Source organism: Petromyzon marinus, chromosome 42 (assembly GCF_048934315.1).
Source record: "Petromyzon marinus isolate PM22_M1 ecotype Great Lakes invasive population chromosome 42, UKy_Petmar_22M1.pri1.0, whole genome shotgun sequence".
NCBI lineage: Eukaryota > Metazoa > Chordata > Hyperoartia > Petromyzontiformes > Petromyzontidae > Petromyzon > Petromyzon marinus.
The window spans coordinates 172,673-192,836 of record NC_133708.1 but is presented as its reverse complement, the minus strand read 5'-3'; the positions used below and the strand labels follow the sequence as shown (position 1 = coordinate 192,836).

At 47.6% G+C, this 20,164-nt stretch overlaps 1 protein-coding gene across 1 annotated transcript in view; it reads left to right on the top strand.

Moving 5' to 3' along the window:
- CPED1 (cadherin like and PC-esterase domain containing 1) overlaps positions 1–19,458 on the top strand; it is a 37,477-nt gene extending 18,019 nt beyond the window's left edge. Inside the window, exons 8-16 of the mRNA XM_032944876.2 lie at positions 152–341; positions 965–1,127; positions 7,756–7,864; positions 8,751–8,887; positions 11,769–11,989; positions 13,995–14,096; positions 14,249–14,336; positions 16,292–16,438; positions 17,207–19,458. Of these exons, the coding sequence (XP_032800767.1) occupies positions 152–341; positions 965–1,127; positions 7,756–7,864; positions 8,751–8,887; positions 11,769–11,989; positions 13,995–14,096; positions 14,249–14,336; positions 16,292–16,438; positions 17,207–17,332 (1,283 nt within the window). The 3' untranslated portion in view covers positions 17,333–19,458. The remainder of the gene's footprint in view (positions 1–151; positions 342–964; positions 1,128–7,755; positions 7,865–8,750; positions 8,888–11,768; positions 11,990–13,994; positions 14,097–14,248; positions 14,337–16,291; positions 16,439–17,206) is intronic.
- The last annotated feature ends 706 nt before the right edge of the window (positions 19,459–20,164 follow it).

The window sequence follows — 20,164 nt, the reverse complement described above, 5'->3', positions numbered from 1 at the left end:
CACCTGCGTATTCGCAGTGCGTGCGATGCCGTATGTCGACGTGCGCGGTCACCAGCGAGTGGTCGTGTGGTCACGAGCACGTGCGTGTGTGCGTGTGGTCACGAGCTCGTGATCACCAGCACGCGCGTGCATGTGCATGTGGCGCCATCAGACGCGGAGGCGCGGGGCACGCTCGGCTCGCTGGCGCTGGAGCCGCCCCTCGAGCTGTGGCCGCCGTTCGAGCCGCGCGTGCGCCGCTACGAGGCCAGGGCGGCGTTCCCCGTGCTGCTCCTGCGCCTGGTCGCAAGCCCCCGGCACTGCGAGGAGCATGTGCGCATCGGGGAGAGCACAGGGCGCAGAGGGTGAGCAGGGGGTGAGTGTGTGCGTTTGTGTCAGAGGCAGTATGAGGAGCGGTAGTGTAGCGGTTAGCACACCACGCTACGAACCTCAGAGAGCCGAGTTCGATTCCCGCTCACGGCCAACACTAGTGACGATTATTTGAACCGATCATGGGCCTCCCCTAGGTTGACTCAGCCTCAAATGAGTACTTGGTGTGTAAACATCGTCACTGGGGAGACAAAGGCGGTCGGTCGGGCGTGGTGTTGGCCACCCTCCCCTTCGTGTGCCGTGCTGACCTTCATAGGTGCTCACTAACAGCACTTGCCCCAACAGTCTATTCAGGCTATACAGGGGGTCTTTGTCAGAGGCAGTGGGTGCTCTGAAATGCCAATCCGTTTGTACCGTCAATTCGCCAGTTGTTACCAGAGTAATCTTGCGATACCTAGAGAAGTGTCAGTCTATGACAGATCATAGCGATGTAAATCTGGATATTATTTAGCACGCCATGCTATGATGGCAGTCAAAATTACGTTTTCTGAGAACGGGTTATATTCAAAATGTTTCTTTTTTACTCAGCGGTCGCTGAGACCCTCGTCATCGTCGTCGTGCGCGGTTCGAGGCCCCGACCGTGCGCTTTGCCTTGCAGCGCTGCGCACTGGCCGCTCGGCGTGGGGCTGACGCAGGTCAACGTGTTCGTGATGGCAGTGGGCGGCGTCGCGAGGGTCTACACTCTCCGCGTTTTTCGTGACCCGCGGCCCAGCTCCAGCCTCACTCGGCCCTGGAACGGCACGGTCTGCGGCCTGCAGCAGGTGCCCGAGCTCAGCGCGACACCATCACTTTGCCATCGCGATGCAAAGGGGCCGTCCATAAATGACGTCACGCACCTGGGGGGGTCATATATTTGTGACGATGTGAGACGAGGGGGGGAGGGGTTAGAAATATGACGTCACATCAAAATGCGCAACTTTAAATAAATATAGACAACACGTTCTACTTAATTAAATAGACTTTTTAATAAATGTTTTCTCCCACAACATCAGAGTGCAACGCCACATTAAATACGCACTACAATGGCAATAGTTTAAAGCGATTTGAAGCATGTTTTTTTTGGGGGGGGGAGCAGAGCTTTGTGACGTCATATTTGAGGGGGGGTCTGACTTTTTGTGACGCCGTGTGATGAGGGGGGGTGTCAAAAATCATAAAAAATCGCGTGACATCATTTATGGACGGCCCCAAAGAGCACGGGAAACGATGCCAACGTTAAAATGGCACACAGGCTTCCTGTACGATGAGTGGCAGCGTGGCAGCGCAGTTGTAACACTTGTGCCTCATAGGAAGAAATAAACTAAGCTATTTTATTTAAATTAAAGCCCACTTCGCTATAAAGCACTTTTTCAGAAGCCACTTGGCGTCAAATGATATCTCTACATAGTAGATTATCACGTAGAAATGTATAGCGGCCAAATACTCTAATCACATGTTGATTCTAAATGTGAAGGGAAAAACCAGAGGACCCGGAGAAAAATCCACACGACCACGGGGAGAGAGATACCACAAACTCCAAATATACAGCAGGCGTCAGGGCCGTGATTGAACCCATGTTCTCCTGCATACCAGGTGAGGTAGTCAACATCTCGCCACCGCGGCGCCCCAAGTGTAAGGGTTCAATTCCCGACTTAGTCGTTTTTTACGTGGAGTTTATACGTTCTCCCCCTGTTTTGCAAGCGGTTCCTCTTCAGGTTCTCCAGTTTGTAACTGGTATTGGCCAAACAAATCTCAATGCTGAAAGATCACTTGCAAATTAATTAATTGTGGTCACACACAAGCAGCAACATCGCCCACTACTGCAAAACCCTGGTAGGACTCTTCAGCAAAAGACTCGTTCAGGCTTCCCTGGGTAAACAAGCTGAATGCCACTAATAATAATGTTGCCAGCCACCGTATTGCTTGAATTGCTCTATTCATTGTGGGGTACAACACTGGGCAAGTAAATTTGCACGCGGCTCTGCAACGTGCACACGACGTCATCGTTCAATCAAACAGCCATTGACGATTGTGCGACGCGCGCCCTCCCATTGGCTCGATAGGGCCGTGTGGTCATGGTCGACAGCATGGTCCTTACGTGGTGTGATTTTTCGTGATTTTGATGGCGTGGAGGTGTTTGGTTATGGGAACTCGATTAATCTTGCCTTTGTCAACGTAAGCAGAGGAACATACTCGCCGCAGTAATTTTTTTAATCACGTTCCTATTATTCCCCTTGAAAGCCTGCACATGTATTTTAATATACTTATAGATAGGGGAGCATGTGCATTTCCTTACCTGGTTCCCTTACCTAGTCAACTTCGTGACCTGGAGCTGACCGCCACCACAAACTCAAGCACACGGGCGAGAAGCCGTACATGTGCGACGAGTGCGGCAAGACATTACTCGCGCTCGGCCTACCTGTACGTTTTTCACTTGTGTGTTTAACTGTTGTGGATCTTTGTTATATTAAAGATGGCAATTCTCCTGCTGTGTATCATACTACTGTCGTTCCCGGCCATATCTAGTGCCACACTCAACTCTGCAAACGGCTACCCTCGTTACTTTGCGTCCATACTTGTTGCTCGATTTGCCACTACACCTGCAAATGAAACAGCTCATAGACACTTCTACACTCCATCATTGTATCCTTTTAAACCCTATTTTTGTCCCATTACTTCACCAGCACTCCTTCCAAACTTCATTCTGCTCTTAAAAATAACACCATCTGCGAGCTGCTGCTATTCATCCAAGGTTAACCGCTCTTCATCCTTTCACAGAAAATACTTGTGCAAACAATTAATTCTACTTTTCTTATTTCTCGGTGGTATTGAGCTTCATCCTGGCTCAAATATAAAGAACTCCTATAATTCTGTAGATTTTTCTGGCAGGAAAGGTGTTGGTGTTCTACATGTCAACATCAGAGGGCTTGTGATTAAATTAAGTCAACTAAAATTAGAAGTGGCAAATCTTGACCCAGACATTTTTTGCCTAACAGAAACATTTCTCACTCCTGCCGTCAATGACTTGCAAATTACGATTGACAACTACACGCTTTTTCAGCTTGACCGAGGATCTAAAGGAGGTGGAATTGCCATCTATGTTCGTAATACATAGATGGCAATTCACCAGCTCACTCCTTGTTTAGAAAATGTTGCTTTGAAGGTTTGGCTCTCAGAATAACTCTTCCAAAAAATCAACAGATATTGGTAGTGTGCTGCTATAGACCACCTAGTGGGAAGGATGTTGAAGCTGCATCTGCACTGAGAGAGCTTTTTGGGGGCCTCCCTAAAGGTGAAATAGTTTTAGTGGGTGATCTAAATTGGAATTGGCTAAACCCGCCGGCCGTGGCCACATTTTTTTACGATGAATTTAACCTGTTTCAATTAATAAATGTCCCCAGAAGACCCAATCTAAAAAATACGGGACAGTCCTCTCTGCTTGACGTCCTATTGACAAATGCCCCTCACAATTTCACACTGACTGGTATTCTGGGTAATAACCTTAGTGATCACTCCTTCATTTTTGGTGTGAGATCATCAGCCAGACCCAAAGCCCCCCTAAATTGGTTGAGAAGCACTCTATGAGACACTTCAGCACTCAGGCATTTACTAATGATGTGCTTCACTTGGATATTGACAAGGTCTGTGATATCCCCAACCTGACTACGGCTTGGGAGACCTTCAGGTACACGTTTCTCCAAATTCTTAACAAACATGCTCCATTGGTTAGATTTAAAACTAAAGACAACCGCCCACCATGGTATGATCCTTTGATTACAAAGCTCATGAAAACTAGGGACAAGGCTTGGGCATGTGCTCAGAAAAGTAATTTGGTCAATGATGGCTAGAATACAGGATTTTAAGGAATAGATGCGTAAAAAAAATACGGCATGCAAAAAATGCCTACTTTTCCTCCACTCTCCTGGAATCACATGGAAATGCCAGTATTTTCTGGAAAACAATCAAATGTATCGAAAAGGCATCCAAAACAGACAATCTGCCCGTTGAGCTTAACCGAAATGGGGAATATTTTTCAGATCCCCAAAAAATAGTTGACAATTTTAACCTTCATTTTCTGAAGCTGGTAATCTTTTTGATAATGTATTGGGAGTCACCCCTGCTCATGCAAATTCCGAAACCCCTGTCCAAATATTAAACGAATTTAGTTTCCAGCCAATCCACGAAAGTAATGTTCTGAAACAACTGTCCTACCATAAAGGGTCCTCCTCTACCGGAGCAGATAGTATTCCTGTCTTTGCTCTACTAACTGTTGGTCACCTAATATACAAACCTATAGCCCATATTTTCAACCTGTCCATCAAAGAAGCATCAATTCCTCTAGAATGGAAACATTCCTATGTCCGTCCACTTCACAAAGGGGGCCCTAAAGATGATCCAAATAACTACCGACCTATCTCAATTTTGTCCCCGTTGATGAAAATTTTTGAAAAATTATTGACCTACCAAATTATCAGTTTCCTGTCCACCAACAATCTACTACATCTAAAAAATCTGGGTTCCGAAAAAAATACAGCACCACATCTGCTGCATTAGACTCTCTGAATCACATTTACAGTAGCCTTGATAATAAGCAGTACTGTGCCTGTCTTTTTCTAGACCTGTCCAAAGCTTTTGATACAGTAGACCACAACACCCTGCTTAGTAAACTAAGTTGCCTCGGTTTTTCCGAAAACGCAGTAAAATGGTTACAAAATTACCTCTTTTCTCACATCCAAACTGTATTTACAGATGGTTGGAGGTCAAACAGTGTTAAGATAACAAAAGGGGTTCCACAGGGTTCCATCCTCGGCCCCATTTTGTTCTCTCTTTATGTCAATGACTTGGACACTGACCTGGATCATTCCAGGGTAAATCTTTTTGCAGATGACACGATACTGATTACTGTTGGCCGCTCTCCAGATGACGTGATTGCTAAGCTACAGGGTGATTTCAACAAACTACAACATCAGCTAGTTGCTCTTAAACTAGTCCTGAATACCTCCAAAACCAAGGTGCTATGCTTCTCACCAGGACTAAAGCAGGAAGTAATTTTTCCCCAATTACATTCCTTAAATAATTGTCAAATAGAGCAAGTCAAGATCTATAAGTATCTTGGGGTCATCCTGGATTCAAAACTGAATTTTGAAGATCACATTGATTATATTGGTAAAAAGACAAAAATAAAAATTGGTTTTCTGTATCGACACAAGCACTGCTTCCCCCCAATGTTCCGTTTGGAATTGATAAAAGCTACCATACTGCCTCTACTTGACTACTGTGACATCGTGTATAAATCAGCCCCAAGTACTGTACTGAAAAAGCTTGATTCCATCTATCACTCGGCCTTAAGATTTACATTGAACTGCCCATATAGGACTCACCACTGTGATCTCTACATTGGATCAAACTTAACATCTCTTAATGTTCGACGGCTTGTGCTCCAGATCTTATTTATTCACGATGTACTTACAAAAAAATCCGCAGACTACCTGTTGGATCTCCTCTCTGTTTCAAAGAACAAATTTGACCTCAGGTCTTTGCTCATTTACCAGCTTCACATTCCCTATTGCCATACAAAAACTGGAGGAAGGGCCTTTGCTATTTATGCCCCCAGAGTCTGGAATGCTATTGCCAATAAACTGCAACTTAAATCGCTACCAATGAAATCTTCTCTCAAAACTGCTCTAGAGTTGTACACCCCTAGCTGCCACTGCTATTCATTGGCGTAAAATAAAATAAAATGTTTCGCTCCGGATGACGCTGCAAAGTATTATCTGTATTTTGATTTAGCGTGCTGATCTTAAAGGTGCATTGAAAAATTTGATACTCCGACTGATGCTTCTGTTGTTGTGGAGTAACTCATGCAGCCAGCTATGGCTCTAGGATTTGGTGTTACATGTTATTTATGTAGTTTATTGTAAAAATTCGGTCACAGTCCTTGTGCTCACTGTTACATTGCAATTATGGCTTTATTTTTTGGTGATATGGAAAACGTTTTTTGGTATGGATATGTTTGTTTTGTTGTAGTACGGAGTTAGACTGATGGCCTTAATATAAGTTTTTGTGGTTGTTGTTGTTGTTTGACTTGCATCCCACTGGGATTTTTGCACACAGCGTTGGTGTACGGTGCTTTTTTCAGGAATATTTTTGCTGGTTTTTTTCCATGGATTTTCTGTTTGCACAGTCACATAGTCACTTTAAGATGTTTTTCTTGTTCGTGTTTTTGTTTTTTTGTTTGTTGTTGTTGCACCCGATTCAAGAGCCGAATGGCTCACAGGGCTATACCAAAATAAACTGAACTGAACTTACCACGCTTTCTGGACTGATTGGGCCTCCCTGCCCATACTCTATTAAGCATAGACATGGGCCATGGTTGTACTGCATGGAAAAAGCAACTAAGGAGCAGCGTTTATCCAAGGAGTTTAACAATGATAATAATTTACATTTCAGTTTTCGCGCCATTGTTATAAGCGCAAGGCGATCGTGGCAAAGGAAGCTCGCTGCTGTTTCACCACGTACATGGAGGGGGCAATGTTGCCACGCGTGATCCCAAATTCAGCAATTTGTCGTGTGACTTTTTAGACTTTGAAAATTTGGACCGTGAACGGAACACACAACGGCCTCCTCGTTTCGCATGAGATCACGGGATCTACGTCGTCCACTGTCGAGCCAACGGGGCACTTTAATACATCCGCGGTATTCATCAGGGCAGCCCTTCCGTAATTTGAACCGTGAAATCGCTGGAATGAACAGCGGCTGCACAACAGCCGGGCCATGTCACTGCCCCTACTTTGCTCACCATGTTGAGAATGCGACAGAAAAAAAACAAAATCCACCGTTTCTCTCAAACCTGACTGTTACGTACAAAGACCCAGCACTCGGCGCAGCTCCGTGACGCGACAGCGTGAATTTCAGTACCCCTTTGGCACGGTTCAAGGCGGTGCTCCGAAGAAACGTGAGCCTGTTAAAGAAGCTTCAAATTGGAGTGACACAATCCGCAACACGTAGACTGTCCGCGTAGCTACAAGGTAAATGCTGTTTGCTGTTGGGTCGCGTTCTCACCTCTGTGTTACTTTGGGGGATGTGGGGGGGGGGGTGCTCGTTTAACCACGCTCACCTATTGGGGGTGCTCACACTGCACCGGTGCCACCTTGGCCCTGTTGCTACCTGCTGATAAACTCCTGAGTTCGATTCCTGCTCACGACCAACACCAGTGACGATTATCTGAATGGGTTTTGGGTCTCCCCAAGGTCGACTCAAGTTAGTACCTGATGCTATGTGTAAACATTGCCGCGAGGGAGACAAAGGCAGCCGGGTGTGGTGCTGGCCACCCACCCCAATCCGCTATCAGCACTTCCATCCAAGTCTGATAAAGACTATACGGGGGATCTTTGTCTTTTGGTGCCATTGCAGGACTGTGCATTTGCGCTGTGGGACAGGCAGCCATGTGGCTTGAGGCCACTTCCCCGGGGCTCCGCACAGCTCGATGAGCAGAGGCCCCCCTGCCAGGGACACGAACAAGGTACGGCTACCATCTCGTTTGACAAGGTACTACGACTACTATACCTTTTTATAAGGTACAGCTACCGTCTCGATTTGCAAGGTACTACAAATGCCCTCTCGTTTTACGTAACTCGAAATCGCATAAATTTAAAGTAATTTTCCCATAATAGGTAAATTAAATGGTTGGTGGTTAGAAGTGTGCATGTTTTCGAACCTCATTCTTACATCTACATATTTTACTGGTTATGTTATGTATGGTATTTGCAATACTACCATACGTGTATTCAAGATAGTAACAGCCTATTTAAAGGAAAAAGAAATATATATAAAGTACAACAAAAAGTTTTTTTAACACGATTACCAGACATTGGTAGGCAAACGTGTGCACAAGACAAAGTTCATGCGGACAAGATCTTCAAAATGGGACGCGAGAAGGAGATGCTGACTGATGCTGCTGCCCGCGCATATGGTCGTCATACTGCTGCTACACCTCAAGCAGCACTGCTACTGAACTTTGCCGCTTGATGAAGGATCAGCTCGCAGCACGTTCCCTACATCACGGCCAATGCGCCACAGCGCGTTAATTCAACAACAGTGCGCAAATAACAAAACTAAGTGTCAACTCATCCAACACGCTATTCAAAATCGCGTTACGTAAACGGGCGTATGAACGCGAGGCGACTGTACTGCCCAGGAATGGAGGCTGAGAGGCCACCTCCAATTTGCGCCAGGTGTGATGTCCCCACCATCACTGAGGACGAGAAGCATGTCTGGGAGAGAGGCAGCACGACTGTCTCTGGACGTGCAGGCCACCGCACGATTCATATCGACGGGAATTTGACCGTTGATTTCCCCCATGCTGCCTGTGAGCTCAGAGACCGTGTTTTCCCGGTGGGCGCGTGCAGGCTCGTGGGTTTTGCCGTGCCTGAGCTGTGCCGACAGCAGCTCGTGTGACTGGAGCCAGGCGGCCTGGGAGGTCTCCGGCTGTCGCCACCCTCGGTTTAGTCAGCAACAGCTGCAGCAGTGCATGCTGGGAGTGAAGGTAAGTGTATCGTGATGTCTTTCTGGCACACAGCGAGCATCGCTTCTCACAAAGCCCCGCACCTTCCGATTAGCACGGTTGGCTTTAACACGTAGGCTTTCGCGACCACTATTATTCATAATAAAGGTTTTTGGGTTAGATCACGTTATTTATAAATGTGTCATAACCCTCGACCACCCGACATGGCCAATCAGCAAAAAAAAGTGTCACGTTGACAAAAGACAAATAGTTCACTACTTTAGCCCACCGGTGTGTTCAAGAGTGAATCCACAACATTTACAGTTTGAGTACAACATTTCGCTGGTAATTACATCCAGCATCATCGGGCAATTCGCCAGAATGGTAAAGCCCTCACTTGCTCCCGGTCTTAAATAGAGCAGCAGGGTGACGTCATAATTTAACTCATTCAGGTGCAGTGATTTGAGGCGGAGGGGGGGGGTATTGTAATTATTATAATCGATTGGTAATCAGTCAATCCGTTAATTAGTATGTGTTTCCCCTATAAGGAATTGTAATATGTTTTATTTAATAATACGCTTCCAAGCCGCACTAAGCCTGTAGCTGTCGGAGCGATTAAAGTTATTTCTATTTCTCTCAATTTCAATGGATTATCTAATTAGTCTTTGCCAGTAATAATTCGTTTTACACAACACTGCAACGTTATCAAAATCAATTGAGTGTCCTTGTTGACAAGCATGTTCTGCCACTGGCGACAGTTGTGTTTGAGATAATTTAATATTTCTTTGGTGTTCTTTTATGTCCCGTCTGTCCAATATAGCATCTGCCACATAAACAATCAATCCGATATACACCTTCTGTTGATAATTTAGGTAATTCGTCTTTAGTGCAAGGTGCTAGTTTTTGAATTTTGTGTACTGTACCAAATCTTACTGTAATGTTTTGCTTTTGCAAAACAAGGGCTAATTTGTCAGTTACTCCTGAGATATATGGAATTTTTATTGTTTTAACAATCTGATCGCTTTCAGCAGTGTTGCTTTGCGATCGTGATTTGGCATTCAGTGCTCTGTTAATTTGAGTATTATTGTAGCCATTCTGTCGTAATGCTTCTTAAACGTGTTTGATCTCTCTCACTAGAATTCCACCATCTGACACTGTTTTAGCCCAATGCATGAGTGTCTTGATAAGAGAGGATTTCTGAGCTGGATGATGATGCGAATCTGCATGCAGATAGGCATCAGTGTGCGTTTGCTTTCTGTAAACGCTGTGTGTTATTTTACCATTTAGGCCATGTCCAAGCAAAATATCTAGGAACGGGAGTGTGTTATTCACCTCCATTTCCATGGTGAAGTGGATGGCCGGGTTTTGTGCATTGAGATGATTTAGAAAATCATTAACTGTATATTTACCATGTGGCCAGACAACCAAAGTGTCATCCACATACCTAAACCAAAAAGATGGTTTTAATGTGCTCGAGGCAAGTGCTCTTATTTCAAAGTTTTCCATGTACAGATTTACAATAGCAGGAGATAAAGGAGAGCCCATTGCTGCTCCTTCCTTTTGTTTAAAGAAATCCCCTCTCCATAAGAAGTAAGTGTTTTTTTTTTAAACCACCAGTTCTCTTTTTTATTAGGACATCCAAAAAGGTACCTGACACCATCCCAATCATTGAAGACTTGGTTCATCAAGGACTAAACACTGAGGTACCCCCCCTGGTGAGACACTGCTTATCCAATACATACTTCACTTAGAATGGAACTTTCTACAAACAAACTGAGGGCACCCCAATGGGCTCCCCCCTATCTCCGGTTGTAGCCAAAATTTTCATGGAGAAATTTGAGACTGACGCCATCCAGACTGCCACTCTGCGCCCAACCTTACGGAAGAGGTACATGGATGACACTTTTGTCATCTGGCCACATGGCCGGCCTGCGTAGACCAATTCCTCGACCACATCAATTCCATACACCCAGCCATCAGATTTACCATGGAAGTCGAAAAAGATGGCAAGCTTATTTAAGGGGTGCCACAGTGGTGTTATGTTATCTTCCTCATGTGATATGTAGGAGGTAGGGGGTTCAATCCCAACCCTGACGCCTGCTGTATATTTGGAGTTTGCGTTGTCTCTCTCTTCATGGTTGTGTGGATTTTTTCTCCGGGTCCTCCGGTTTTTCCCTCCACATTTAGAAACATGCATTGAGATGATTTAGATTATTTTGCTGCTATAAATATCCAAATTATAAGCCACTTTGTTGAGCTATTATTTGTGGCCAGGTCGCTTCTGAAAAATAAGTTAATAACTCAGTGGGCTTTGTTTGGTAGGATGGGGATGGTTTAGTGTTGTATTTCTATGTGTTTGGGTGATTTGTTTACCTTTCTTGTACTTTGCACTACGATCGTGTGTTTGTATTATTTGTTGTTGTAACGTTCTTACCCACCCCTATTGGACATCTGTGAAAAAGAGCTTCATAGCTCATCGGATTCATCCAGTATAAATAAATATTCTGATTTTGGCTTAACTAGCCGAGGAAATTGGAGTTCGTGCGACTGATTGTGAAGCAGACTGCCCAGATAATGTGAGTGACGTGCACACTTTTGTGCACAGAGTTAAATGGGCATTGTTCACTGCATTGCATGCAGCATTAACTTAGGGTGTTATGAGTACATAATAATATGTTACATACTGAATTAACTGAGTATATGCAACTGAACTGGTTAAAATATGTATTTCAGACAGTTAAATGGAACTGAGCATTCAAAGCCCTTTTTGAACTGACTGAACTGCAACTGCCCAAACGGGTTTTGGGTTAACCCGAACTGAACCGGATAATCAATCGGGTTGACTCTTCCTAGAGCACAAAGTGGGTTCCGCCGAACTCTAGGTCAGGGATCGTTGCGTTTTTCCCACTCTCTCACCCGGCAGCTGCTGGTGGTGGGAGACTCGACGGCGCGCGGGATGATGTTCTACCTGATGGAACGCCTTAACGGCACGCTGGCCCATTGGGAGCAGATTCACGGCTCAAAGCACTACCGCTTCCTGAATCGCGGACTCACACACGCCGCCTTCGCCTACTTCCCGCAGTTCTGGGTGGTGCCACAGCACCAGCGGACCTTCGAGGAGACGGTGATGCTGCTCATCGCCAGGTCCGCAGCGGTCCCGCAGCGCATAGCCTTCTTGTCCTCGACCGTCCGCTGTCGAGTTGGCCATGCGGTGGATAGATGTTGACTACCTCGCCTGGTATTCACAAGGTCATGGGTTAGATCCCGACCCTGACACTTGCTGTATATTTGGAGTTTGCATGTTCTCCCCGTGGTCACGTGGATTTTTCTCCAAGTCCTCCGGATTTTCTCTCCACATTTAGAATCAGCGTGTGTTTAGTGTATTTCGCTGCTATAAATTTCCACGTGATGATAAGCCTTCTCCGTTAAGCGATCATTTATCTCCAGGTCGCTGTGTAGCTCAGTGCCCCTGGTAAAATTAAAAAATTTAAGTTTTTTTATGCCCCGGTTTAATGATGGGTGGCTGCTTCTGTGGATCGCGACCGTGCCAGCTCGGCTACCAACGGTACCGTCGGTGCAACATTTAGACTCTTTGAGAGTCATTAAACTTTTGATTTGAAGCTTTTGTGACTGCAGTAATTCATATTCTTAGCTCTTTCGGTAATGTCACGTTGAAGGGAAACAATAAAATAATAAAATATATATAAAACAATAAAAATTCTCACGACGTTTCGGCCATAATACAAACGGTCGTCATCAGGTGTGTCGGTTTGCATTTATTTATTTTTAAAGGTGTATTTATTTATTTATAAAAAACGTCAGTGCCACGCGCAGCGATTTGGCAGTTTATTTAGAAGGACTAGTCCATCTATGTTCTGAAAAGAGGAGGGAGGAGACGAAAAATTAATGTATGCTGTCTGAAAGCCACTGTAAGCGTGAACAATCAATTAAGACCTGAAATGGTTTATCAAATCTTTCCAATGATTGCTAAGCCAGAATCCATCTTCTCGGTTGAAATTGTCTCTGTGCTTGTATATGTGGATAGCCTCATGAACGAATCTCTCATGGTAGCCAGATGGCTTACAAAGAACCTCTGTCTTGGAAAAGTCAATGTCATGTGAGCCTACTGAATTATAACAATGATCTGCCACGGTCGAGGTGTTGGTCCTACCGTGTTTAAGCTCTGCTTTGTGTTCACGAATGCAGTCCGAGACATGGCGTTTGGTTTCTCCGATGTAACTACTACCACAGAGGCAACTTAGTTTGTAGACACCAGGGTACTGTATGTCCGGAATCACATCTTTTACAGACGGAACCAGATCACGGATTTTATGTAATGCGTCTCACCTGGTGAGCCTCTCAACCGGCCAGACGGGTCACAGCGGTACATCGAGCCGCTTACATTCGGAAAAGGTTTGCGAGTTCAGTTCCTGGTTTGGGGGGTTGATGCAGCCTCTCAATCCCCCCGGGGTCAATAAAATTAGTACCGCTTTGTGTGGAGATCAACAGCGGTTGACCTATGGATATACTTGCCCTCTGCCAGAGGAATGTGGAATTTCCGTCACTGGCTCAGCTCTGTTAAGAGGAGATGAGCACCGTTGCAATGTTCGTTCCAGCAGGGCTTGTAAACCTCTGACCATTGTGAGGGTTTCCACTGTAATAGGGGTAACTGGTGCGACGTAAGTGGAGCGGGGTAACTGGTGTGACGTAAGCGGAGCGGGGTAACTGGTGCGACGTAAGCGGAGCGGGGTAACTGGCGCGACGTAAGCGGTGCGACGTAAGCAGAGTGACTTAAGATCCTTCCCCATATCGTCTCTGTGCCCCAAGCAGCGGCTACTGCCACTGCGATGTTCTTCGGTCAATGCACGCTCCCGCCAGTTACAGCACAACCCATGCTGTGCACAAACGTGCACCCTCGGCACCGCGTGTCCCCATCACTCATCGTCGTACGCAGAGCAGCAGCAACAACAGCCGGCTGCTCCACGTCCTCTCGGTTCGTTCAGGAGGAGCCTCACGGTGTGCTTGCTTGCAGTGTGTGCGTGTGGTGTGTGTGTGCGTGCGGTGTGGACGTGCATTGTGTGCGATTTGTACGTGCGTGCGGTGTGCACGTGCTTTGTGTGTGCGGTCTGTGCGTGCGTGCGGTGTGCAGCTCGCGACCGCTTATCGACGGGTGGCGCACTGTGCTGCTGTTGGGTGGCGTGCACTGGCTGTGGCCCCACCACCTGCGCTCACTGAACCTCCTGCTGCGGCGGTATCTACGAAATTTTGTTGCCATGAGCTACATCTTTGATTTTTCGGCTATGTATATATTTTTAAAAATAAATGTACATACCCCCAGTTGTGAGCGGAATGTTGATGCGGGCTGCTTGCCCGATGTTCGCTGCCGAATGCCTGTGGCCGCAGGGAGGGCTTGTCCAGGGCACGGGTGCTGGTGAAGACGCTGAGCATGGGCTTTGGCCTGCCAGTGGAGAGCACGCGCTCCCTGTCTCTGGTGAGTGCGTCCGGCATGAGGGGCGCTTGCCACGCGCGAGTCCTCAGCTATCCCTAGGCCCACACACAACTCTCAAGGCGACGGCGGCCCCGAGACTGAATGAAACACCGCTTCAGCGGCACAGACGGCAGCCAAAAAGAGAAAGACCGGGAGTCTGAGAGAGACTTAGAATGGGCATGTGTTTGCATTTTGACCTCTCTTTAACATCCCAAGTAGTTCGTGCCCGTCCACCGGGCACGTGACCGTGGCTAGGGGAAGGGAGCTGAGCGTGCGTGGCTGCTTGAAGGAAGCTCCAGATGCTATTGGCAGCAGAGGAGGAGTGACTTTCCCACAGAGGAAAGGTTCTCTCAGGCCTTCAATGGAAGGCCTTCGTAGCTGGGCGTTTGGGTCTATCAACGTGGCCTGTAATCCAACACTGGAGGCGAGGGTTGGTGGATTGCATCCAGAATGTTGTGAAAGTCCCTTCCCGTGGGCATCGAAGAGTTGTATTCTGTCACGCCAGAAGGCAGTACAGCAGCATTTGGACTCCACTTGGTATGTCTCTATGGGATAAGAGTGTTTCCCCCTTTGCGCACGTGGGGGTTCTCCTAGTGCTCCAGTTTCCTTCCACTCATTCATTTGCCAATAACGCTCCCTAATATATAGAGGACTGCAGAGCTTGGGGAAATTGTTGGTGTTGGGCATCGCATGGCTGCCTTCCCACTTGTCCTGTGGTTCCTCCTTGCGCCTATTTCAGAGTGAGTGAATACCATGCGTCTTATAAGTTTCAATTATGATATATATATTAATTATTGTTGCTGTAGCAGTGAGCACTGCCAGTGATACGAGAAGGGATAGGAAAGCGTTGGAAAGAGATGTCGAGAGATGGGAGAGGTAGGCAGAGTGCGCGGAGAGGAGTCAGATGGGCCAGTACAATGTAGGACGTGGAAGATGTTGAGGATGATGTTGTCCAGGACTGGAATTGAAGCCAGAGGAGGGATTCAAGAGTTATGGTATGTACGTACGTGGAACTTCTTTCCCACTGTAAGTAGCCAACCGTGCTAATCGGAAGGTGCGTGGGAAGGACAGCTCCTGCACAAATGCCGTTGGCCACAGTAGCACAGATTCACCAACACAGATGCCTTGGCTCGCCCTCCGGCCACCGAGAGTTCCAACCCGTAGCCTGCTCCATCCACCTGAAATCCGCATTTGACTTCCGTGGAGAGAAGCCCACCATATGGTTGAAGGGATTTTGGGTCTCAGCACCCCCTCAGGGACCTCCACACTAACATGGGGAAACAGGTCCATGGGTGAGCGAGAAGTTTGCCAGATGGCACGTGGATCATCTGAGGTTTGGAGGTGAGGCCACTGGGGAGGCCATGATATTGAGAGGTGGTCCAGACATCGATGAGAATCGCAGCATCAGTTGGGGCGAAGCAGGTGACAGGTTGTGGGAGATGGTTGTGCAAAGGAGGAGCCAGGAGGCCCTGCAGAATTAAGCTGTGTGGGATGAGGCCGAGAGCTCGGAATCAGCGATGATTCTCTGATGACGTCCTCTACCCACACTTTTCTGGGACATTGTCATGTCCTGAGGGTGTGCATTGCATACGTAAGTGTGATACCAGGTTGGGCGCGTGCGTGTTTGCGCGTCTGTTTGGGAACGTTTAGCGCGCCGCGCCATGAACCATGCGACTCGAGTTCAATTCCCACTCGCCGCCCACACCAGTGATGATTATAATCGTCACAATTATCTGAACCGATCTTAGGCCTCCCCTAGGTTGATTCAGCTTCAAATGAGTACAAATGCGGTGTGTAAAAGGTATAACTGCTGGGGAAACAAAGGCAGCCGGGTGTGTTAACCACCCGCCCCCTCGTGCACGATGCTGGCCTTCATGGGTTTCTCGTTCACAGCACTTTCCTCAAGAGTCTATTCCAGGCTATACGGGGGATCTTTGTATTTGTGTGTGCCCCTGCAGAGTGAGCAGAGGGCCGTGTGGCAGCGCAATGTGGGCATCATGCAGGAAGCACACACGCTCGGATTCTCCATCGTGGACACGTGGAACGTGACTGTGGCTCGGCATGCAGAGTTCCTGCACGGCAAGTGCAGCTGCCACTTCCACGAGGTGCGCTCGCCCGCTTCACCCACGCTCACTTCACCCCTCGCTCGCTTCACCCACTTCACCCCTCCCTCGCTTGACCCACGCTCACTTCACCCCTCGCTCGCTTCACCCACTTCACCCCTCCCTCGCTTCACCTATGCTCGCTTAACCCCTCGCTCGCTTCACCCGCGTGCTCCCTTCGCCCGCGCTCGCTTCATCCGCGTTCGCTTCACCCGGGCCTCCCATAGGTCGACTCAGCCTCAAATGAGTACCTTATGCGGTGTGTAAACATCGATACTGGGGAGACGAAGGCGGCCGGATGTGGTGCTTGGTTACCCACCCCCTCGTGTACCGTTGTAGCCTTCATAGGTGCTCACTAATAGCACTTTCCCCAAAAGTCTCTCAAAGCTATACGGGGGATATTTGTCTTTGTAGCGGGGTGTGGGTAGTGGGGTATGTACAGCGGTAGTGTTGCGGTTAGTGTGCTGAGCTACGAACCCAGTGACCGAGTTCGATTCCCGCTCGCGGCCAACACCAGTGACTATTATCTAAACTGGTCCCGGGCCTCCCTTCATACTCAAATGAGTACCTGGTGCGGCGTGTAAACATCACCACTGGGGAGACAAAGGCGGTCGGGCGTGGTGCTGGCCACCCACCCCCTCGTGTACGTTCCTGCCTTCATAGGTGCTCGCTAACAGCACTTGCCCCTACAGTCTAAGGCTACACGCGGGATCTTTGTTCTTTGTATCACGGTGTGTTCAACACGTGACGTGTACCCTCTCTGCGCGTCAGGTAATCCCGAGGTCCCGTGGGGCTGGGGGAAGCGCTCTCCCGGTCACCACCTTCCACGTGCAGGGAGCGATCAATGCTGCCTATTCCGAGATCCTCCTAGCGCTTCTCTGCTCTGACCAGCTGTGACACCGATTGGAACGGCCCCACCGGTGCCCAGTGCCCGTATCCTCTGTGAGGTTTGAAGTGGCCAACTGGCATCATGCTGGAGAGAGGGCACGCGTCACACGGACAGGGCGGGCCAACAAGGCACATTTGGAAGATTATGCCATACAGCATATTAACTCTTCAGGTAATTCAGGAGTTATGGGGGAAACTGCCTGGCACCGGCAGTGTCCTTCGTTTCTCATGGCTCCAGCGTCTCTCCACACTAAAGTGCCCTTGCTGTGAGCTCAGTCGGGCTCACAGCGAGGCCCCTTTCCTCCTCAAATACATCACCAGCGACGTGTTTCTCGGCTCCCTAGTCCACTGTGCTCTGCACATGAATGAACGTGAAGGTGGGAATGCGGTGTCCTGCGTGTGTATCGCCAAAGTGGGGTCACGCTTTGTCTGCTGAACAGCGATCTTTGCCGGATCAGTTAAGGGCAGTGGTGCTCATCCGAACATGGCGAGTCCCTGAAAAGGTTTCAACTTCAACACGGTGTCATCAGTTACTTTGTAGCCCGTCAACCCAACGACGATGGTTTTGAGCAAGAAGCAGTCCACCAACAGTGGGGTCTGGCATCGCGTGCCGGAAAATTTGTAGCAAAATCTGCACCTGACAACACGGCAGAATGTGTATACCTCGACCTGCGGTTGAAGGTGAACTGAATTCAAAGAGGTGAAACATGTGGAGGAGAGAGGCAGGATGGAGTTGTTTGGGAATGCTGGACTTGAAGAGCAACGTACGAATGTGGCTCCCGGAGGAAGTTTCTAATGGGTGCGTACTACTGCTACGTGCCACGATGCACGGTTCAAGGACACGCTCGTTACGAAACGGAGAACAACACTTTAAGGCCACAGAAGAGCCGTGGAGAGATGCACGCTTGGATTTGCATTGAGACACAGGGAAAGGAACACGTGGATGACAGAACATATGCAGGTTAATAAAAGTGGGCTTGGGCAGGACAAGTGACAGCCAAGGAATGGAACGCGCCCACTAAAGAGATGGAGTGACGAAAACGGTTTGTGTGCAGGTGAATTATTACATCGTAGGAATGTGGAGGCAGCAGATTGGGATCGCCTCCATCGAGCAGTGGATTGATCATGGCTGATGATGAGTTTAAAAGGCACGACCTTCGGAAACCTTAATCCAAGTGGCCTGCTGTTTTATGGAAGCAGATTATTATTTACTTTTCTTATCCAGTCTGTGAGCATTGTTAGCGAGTAACCTTGCTGCTACGGAACCACTCAGCCAATCTGGATGCATCCATAAAATAGGCCCAGGCAGCAGAGCGAGGCTGCCGTTTGATGGATTCGGTGTTAATTTTCACGATTAATCCCCATTTATATCCCCCCGTCTGCGTACTGGGGCATTTTTTTACATTCATAAAACACATGTACTGTATATACAATTATTTGAGCGTATATATCCCTGTACATAGCACATATACATTTGTATATAGACATATTTTATATGTATAAATGCACGTTCCGTTTTCGATGTTTAATATATTCTGTGTAGAGTCAAATCCATACTCTATCTCAAAACATCTATCCAACCTCTTGTCTCAACATACCTAAAGCCTACGTGTCGAACTGATATCAATCCAAAATGCCACACTATACCATCTGGCGAGCTCTTGTGTAACGATTAAACAGCTCTGCCTCCCTGGAGCACTGCTCTCTATTTAAGACACCATTCACATTTGGAATAGAACGACGTCAATGTCTCCAATGATGCCTGGGCCGATTCATGCTTTTTTTCCTGTACGTCATTTGCTACTGGTCCACGTCCATGATCGGTATGTTATTGCTCAGTATTCTATCTTTTATAAATAATCTCTACAACGTAGTGGTGTCGGTGACAGTATGCTTGCCTTGCACCTTTTGTCGTAAAGCGACTGCCCCTGAACAACGCCATGACGTTGATGTCTCTTAAAGCATCGCCATCGGAGATCAGAAGTGCCGTCGCATATTGAAATCGGCTCAACATCAAATTAAAACCTGGTGGGACTGAAAAACGAAATGTAATATATCCAAGAGGATAGCACTTTGAAACATATACTGGTAACTTTACTGTCAAATTAAACAATATAAACTGTAATGGTCATGAATATCCACTGGAATTCTCCAGCAATCGTGCTAAATTAAACCACACTTTTACATTCTAGAATGGGAATTATCAACCAGAATGCACAGCTATCAATCGGGCTCGTGCATCAATCAAGCAATGTTGCACCCATGAGACCAGAAGCCACTCGCGGTGGACTCACTCCCACGCAAAGTGCACAGCATTCCACTTACACGGGAGTATTTTTTGTATCTATTCTGTTTCCAACCACGAGCAATTGACGGGAGGAAAGAATAACACTTTAATCATTTCTGGAGACAGCAGCCAGTATCCGGGTGTGTTCACGAGCTGTGTATACATTGACGAAGTATCCTGTGCCATCTCGGCTGCCTGCCATCTCGGCAGCCGAACCCGCTCGAGTGTCTGAAATCCGCTCTGCCCAGCGACGGGCGATTCGCGAGCGCCGGGGGATTTACCAGCAGCATGGCACACCGGCACGCGTTCGTGGGCAGCTGTTTGTGAATGCAAACTGATGAGCATCTGCAATCGACTGCTTCGTCATCTGACCTTTACACACCCCGTCGTCTCATCCTTTACGCTTAACGAATGCAAGCCGGTTGCAGAAATTAACTTGAGGAAACCTAAGGGGGGCAACGGAGGGATATGGCGAATGTTTTTTTTTTAAACTCGGGTGTGTTTCCATCGAGCCACTTTAGAGAAAAGCAGGAAGACCTAACTGATCTTCAGGC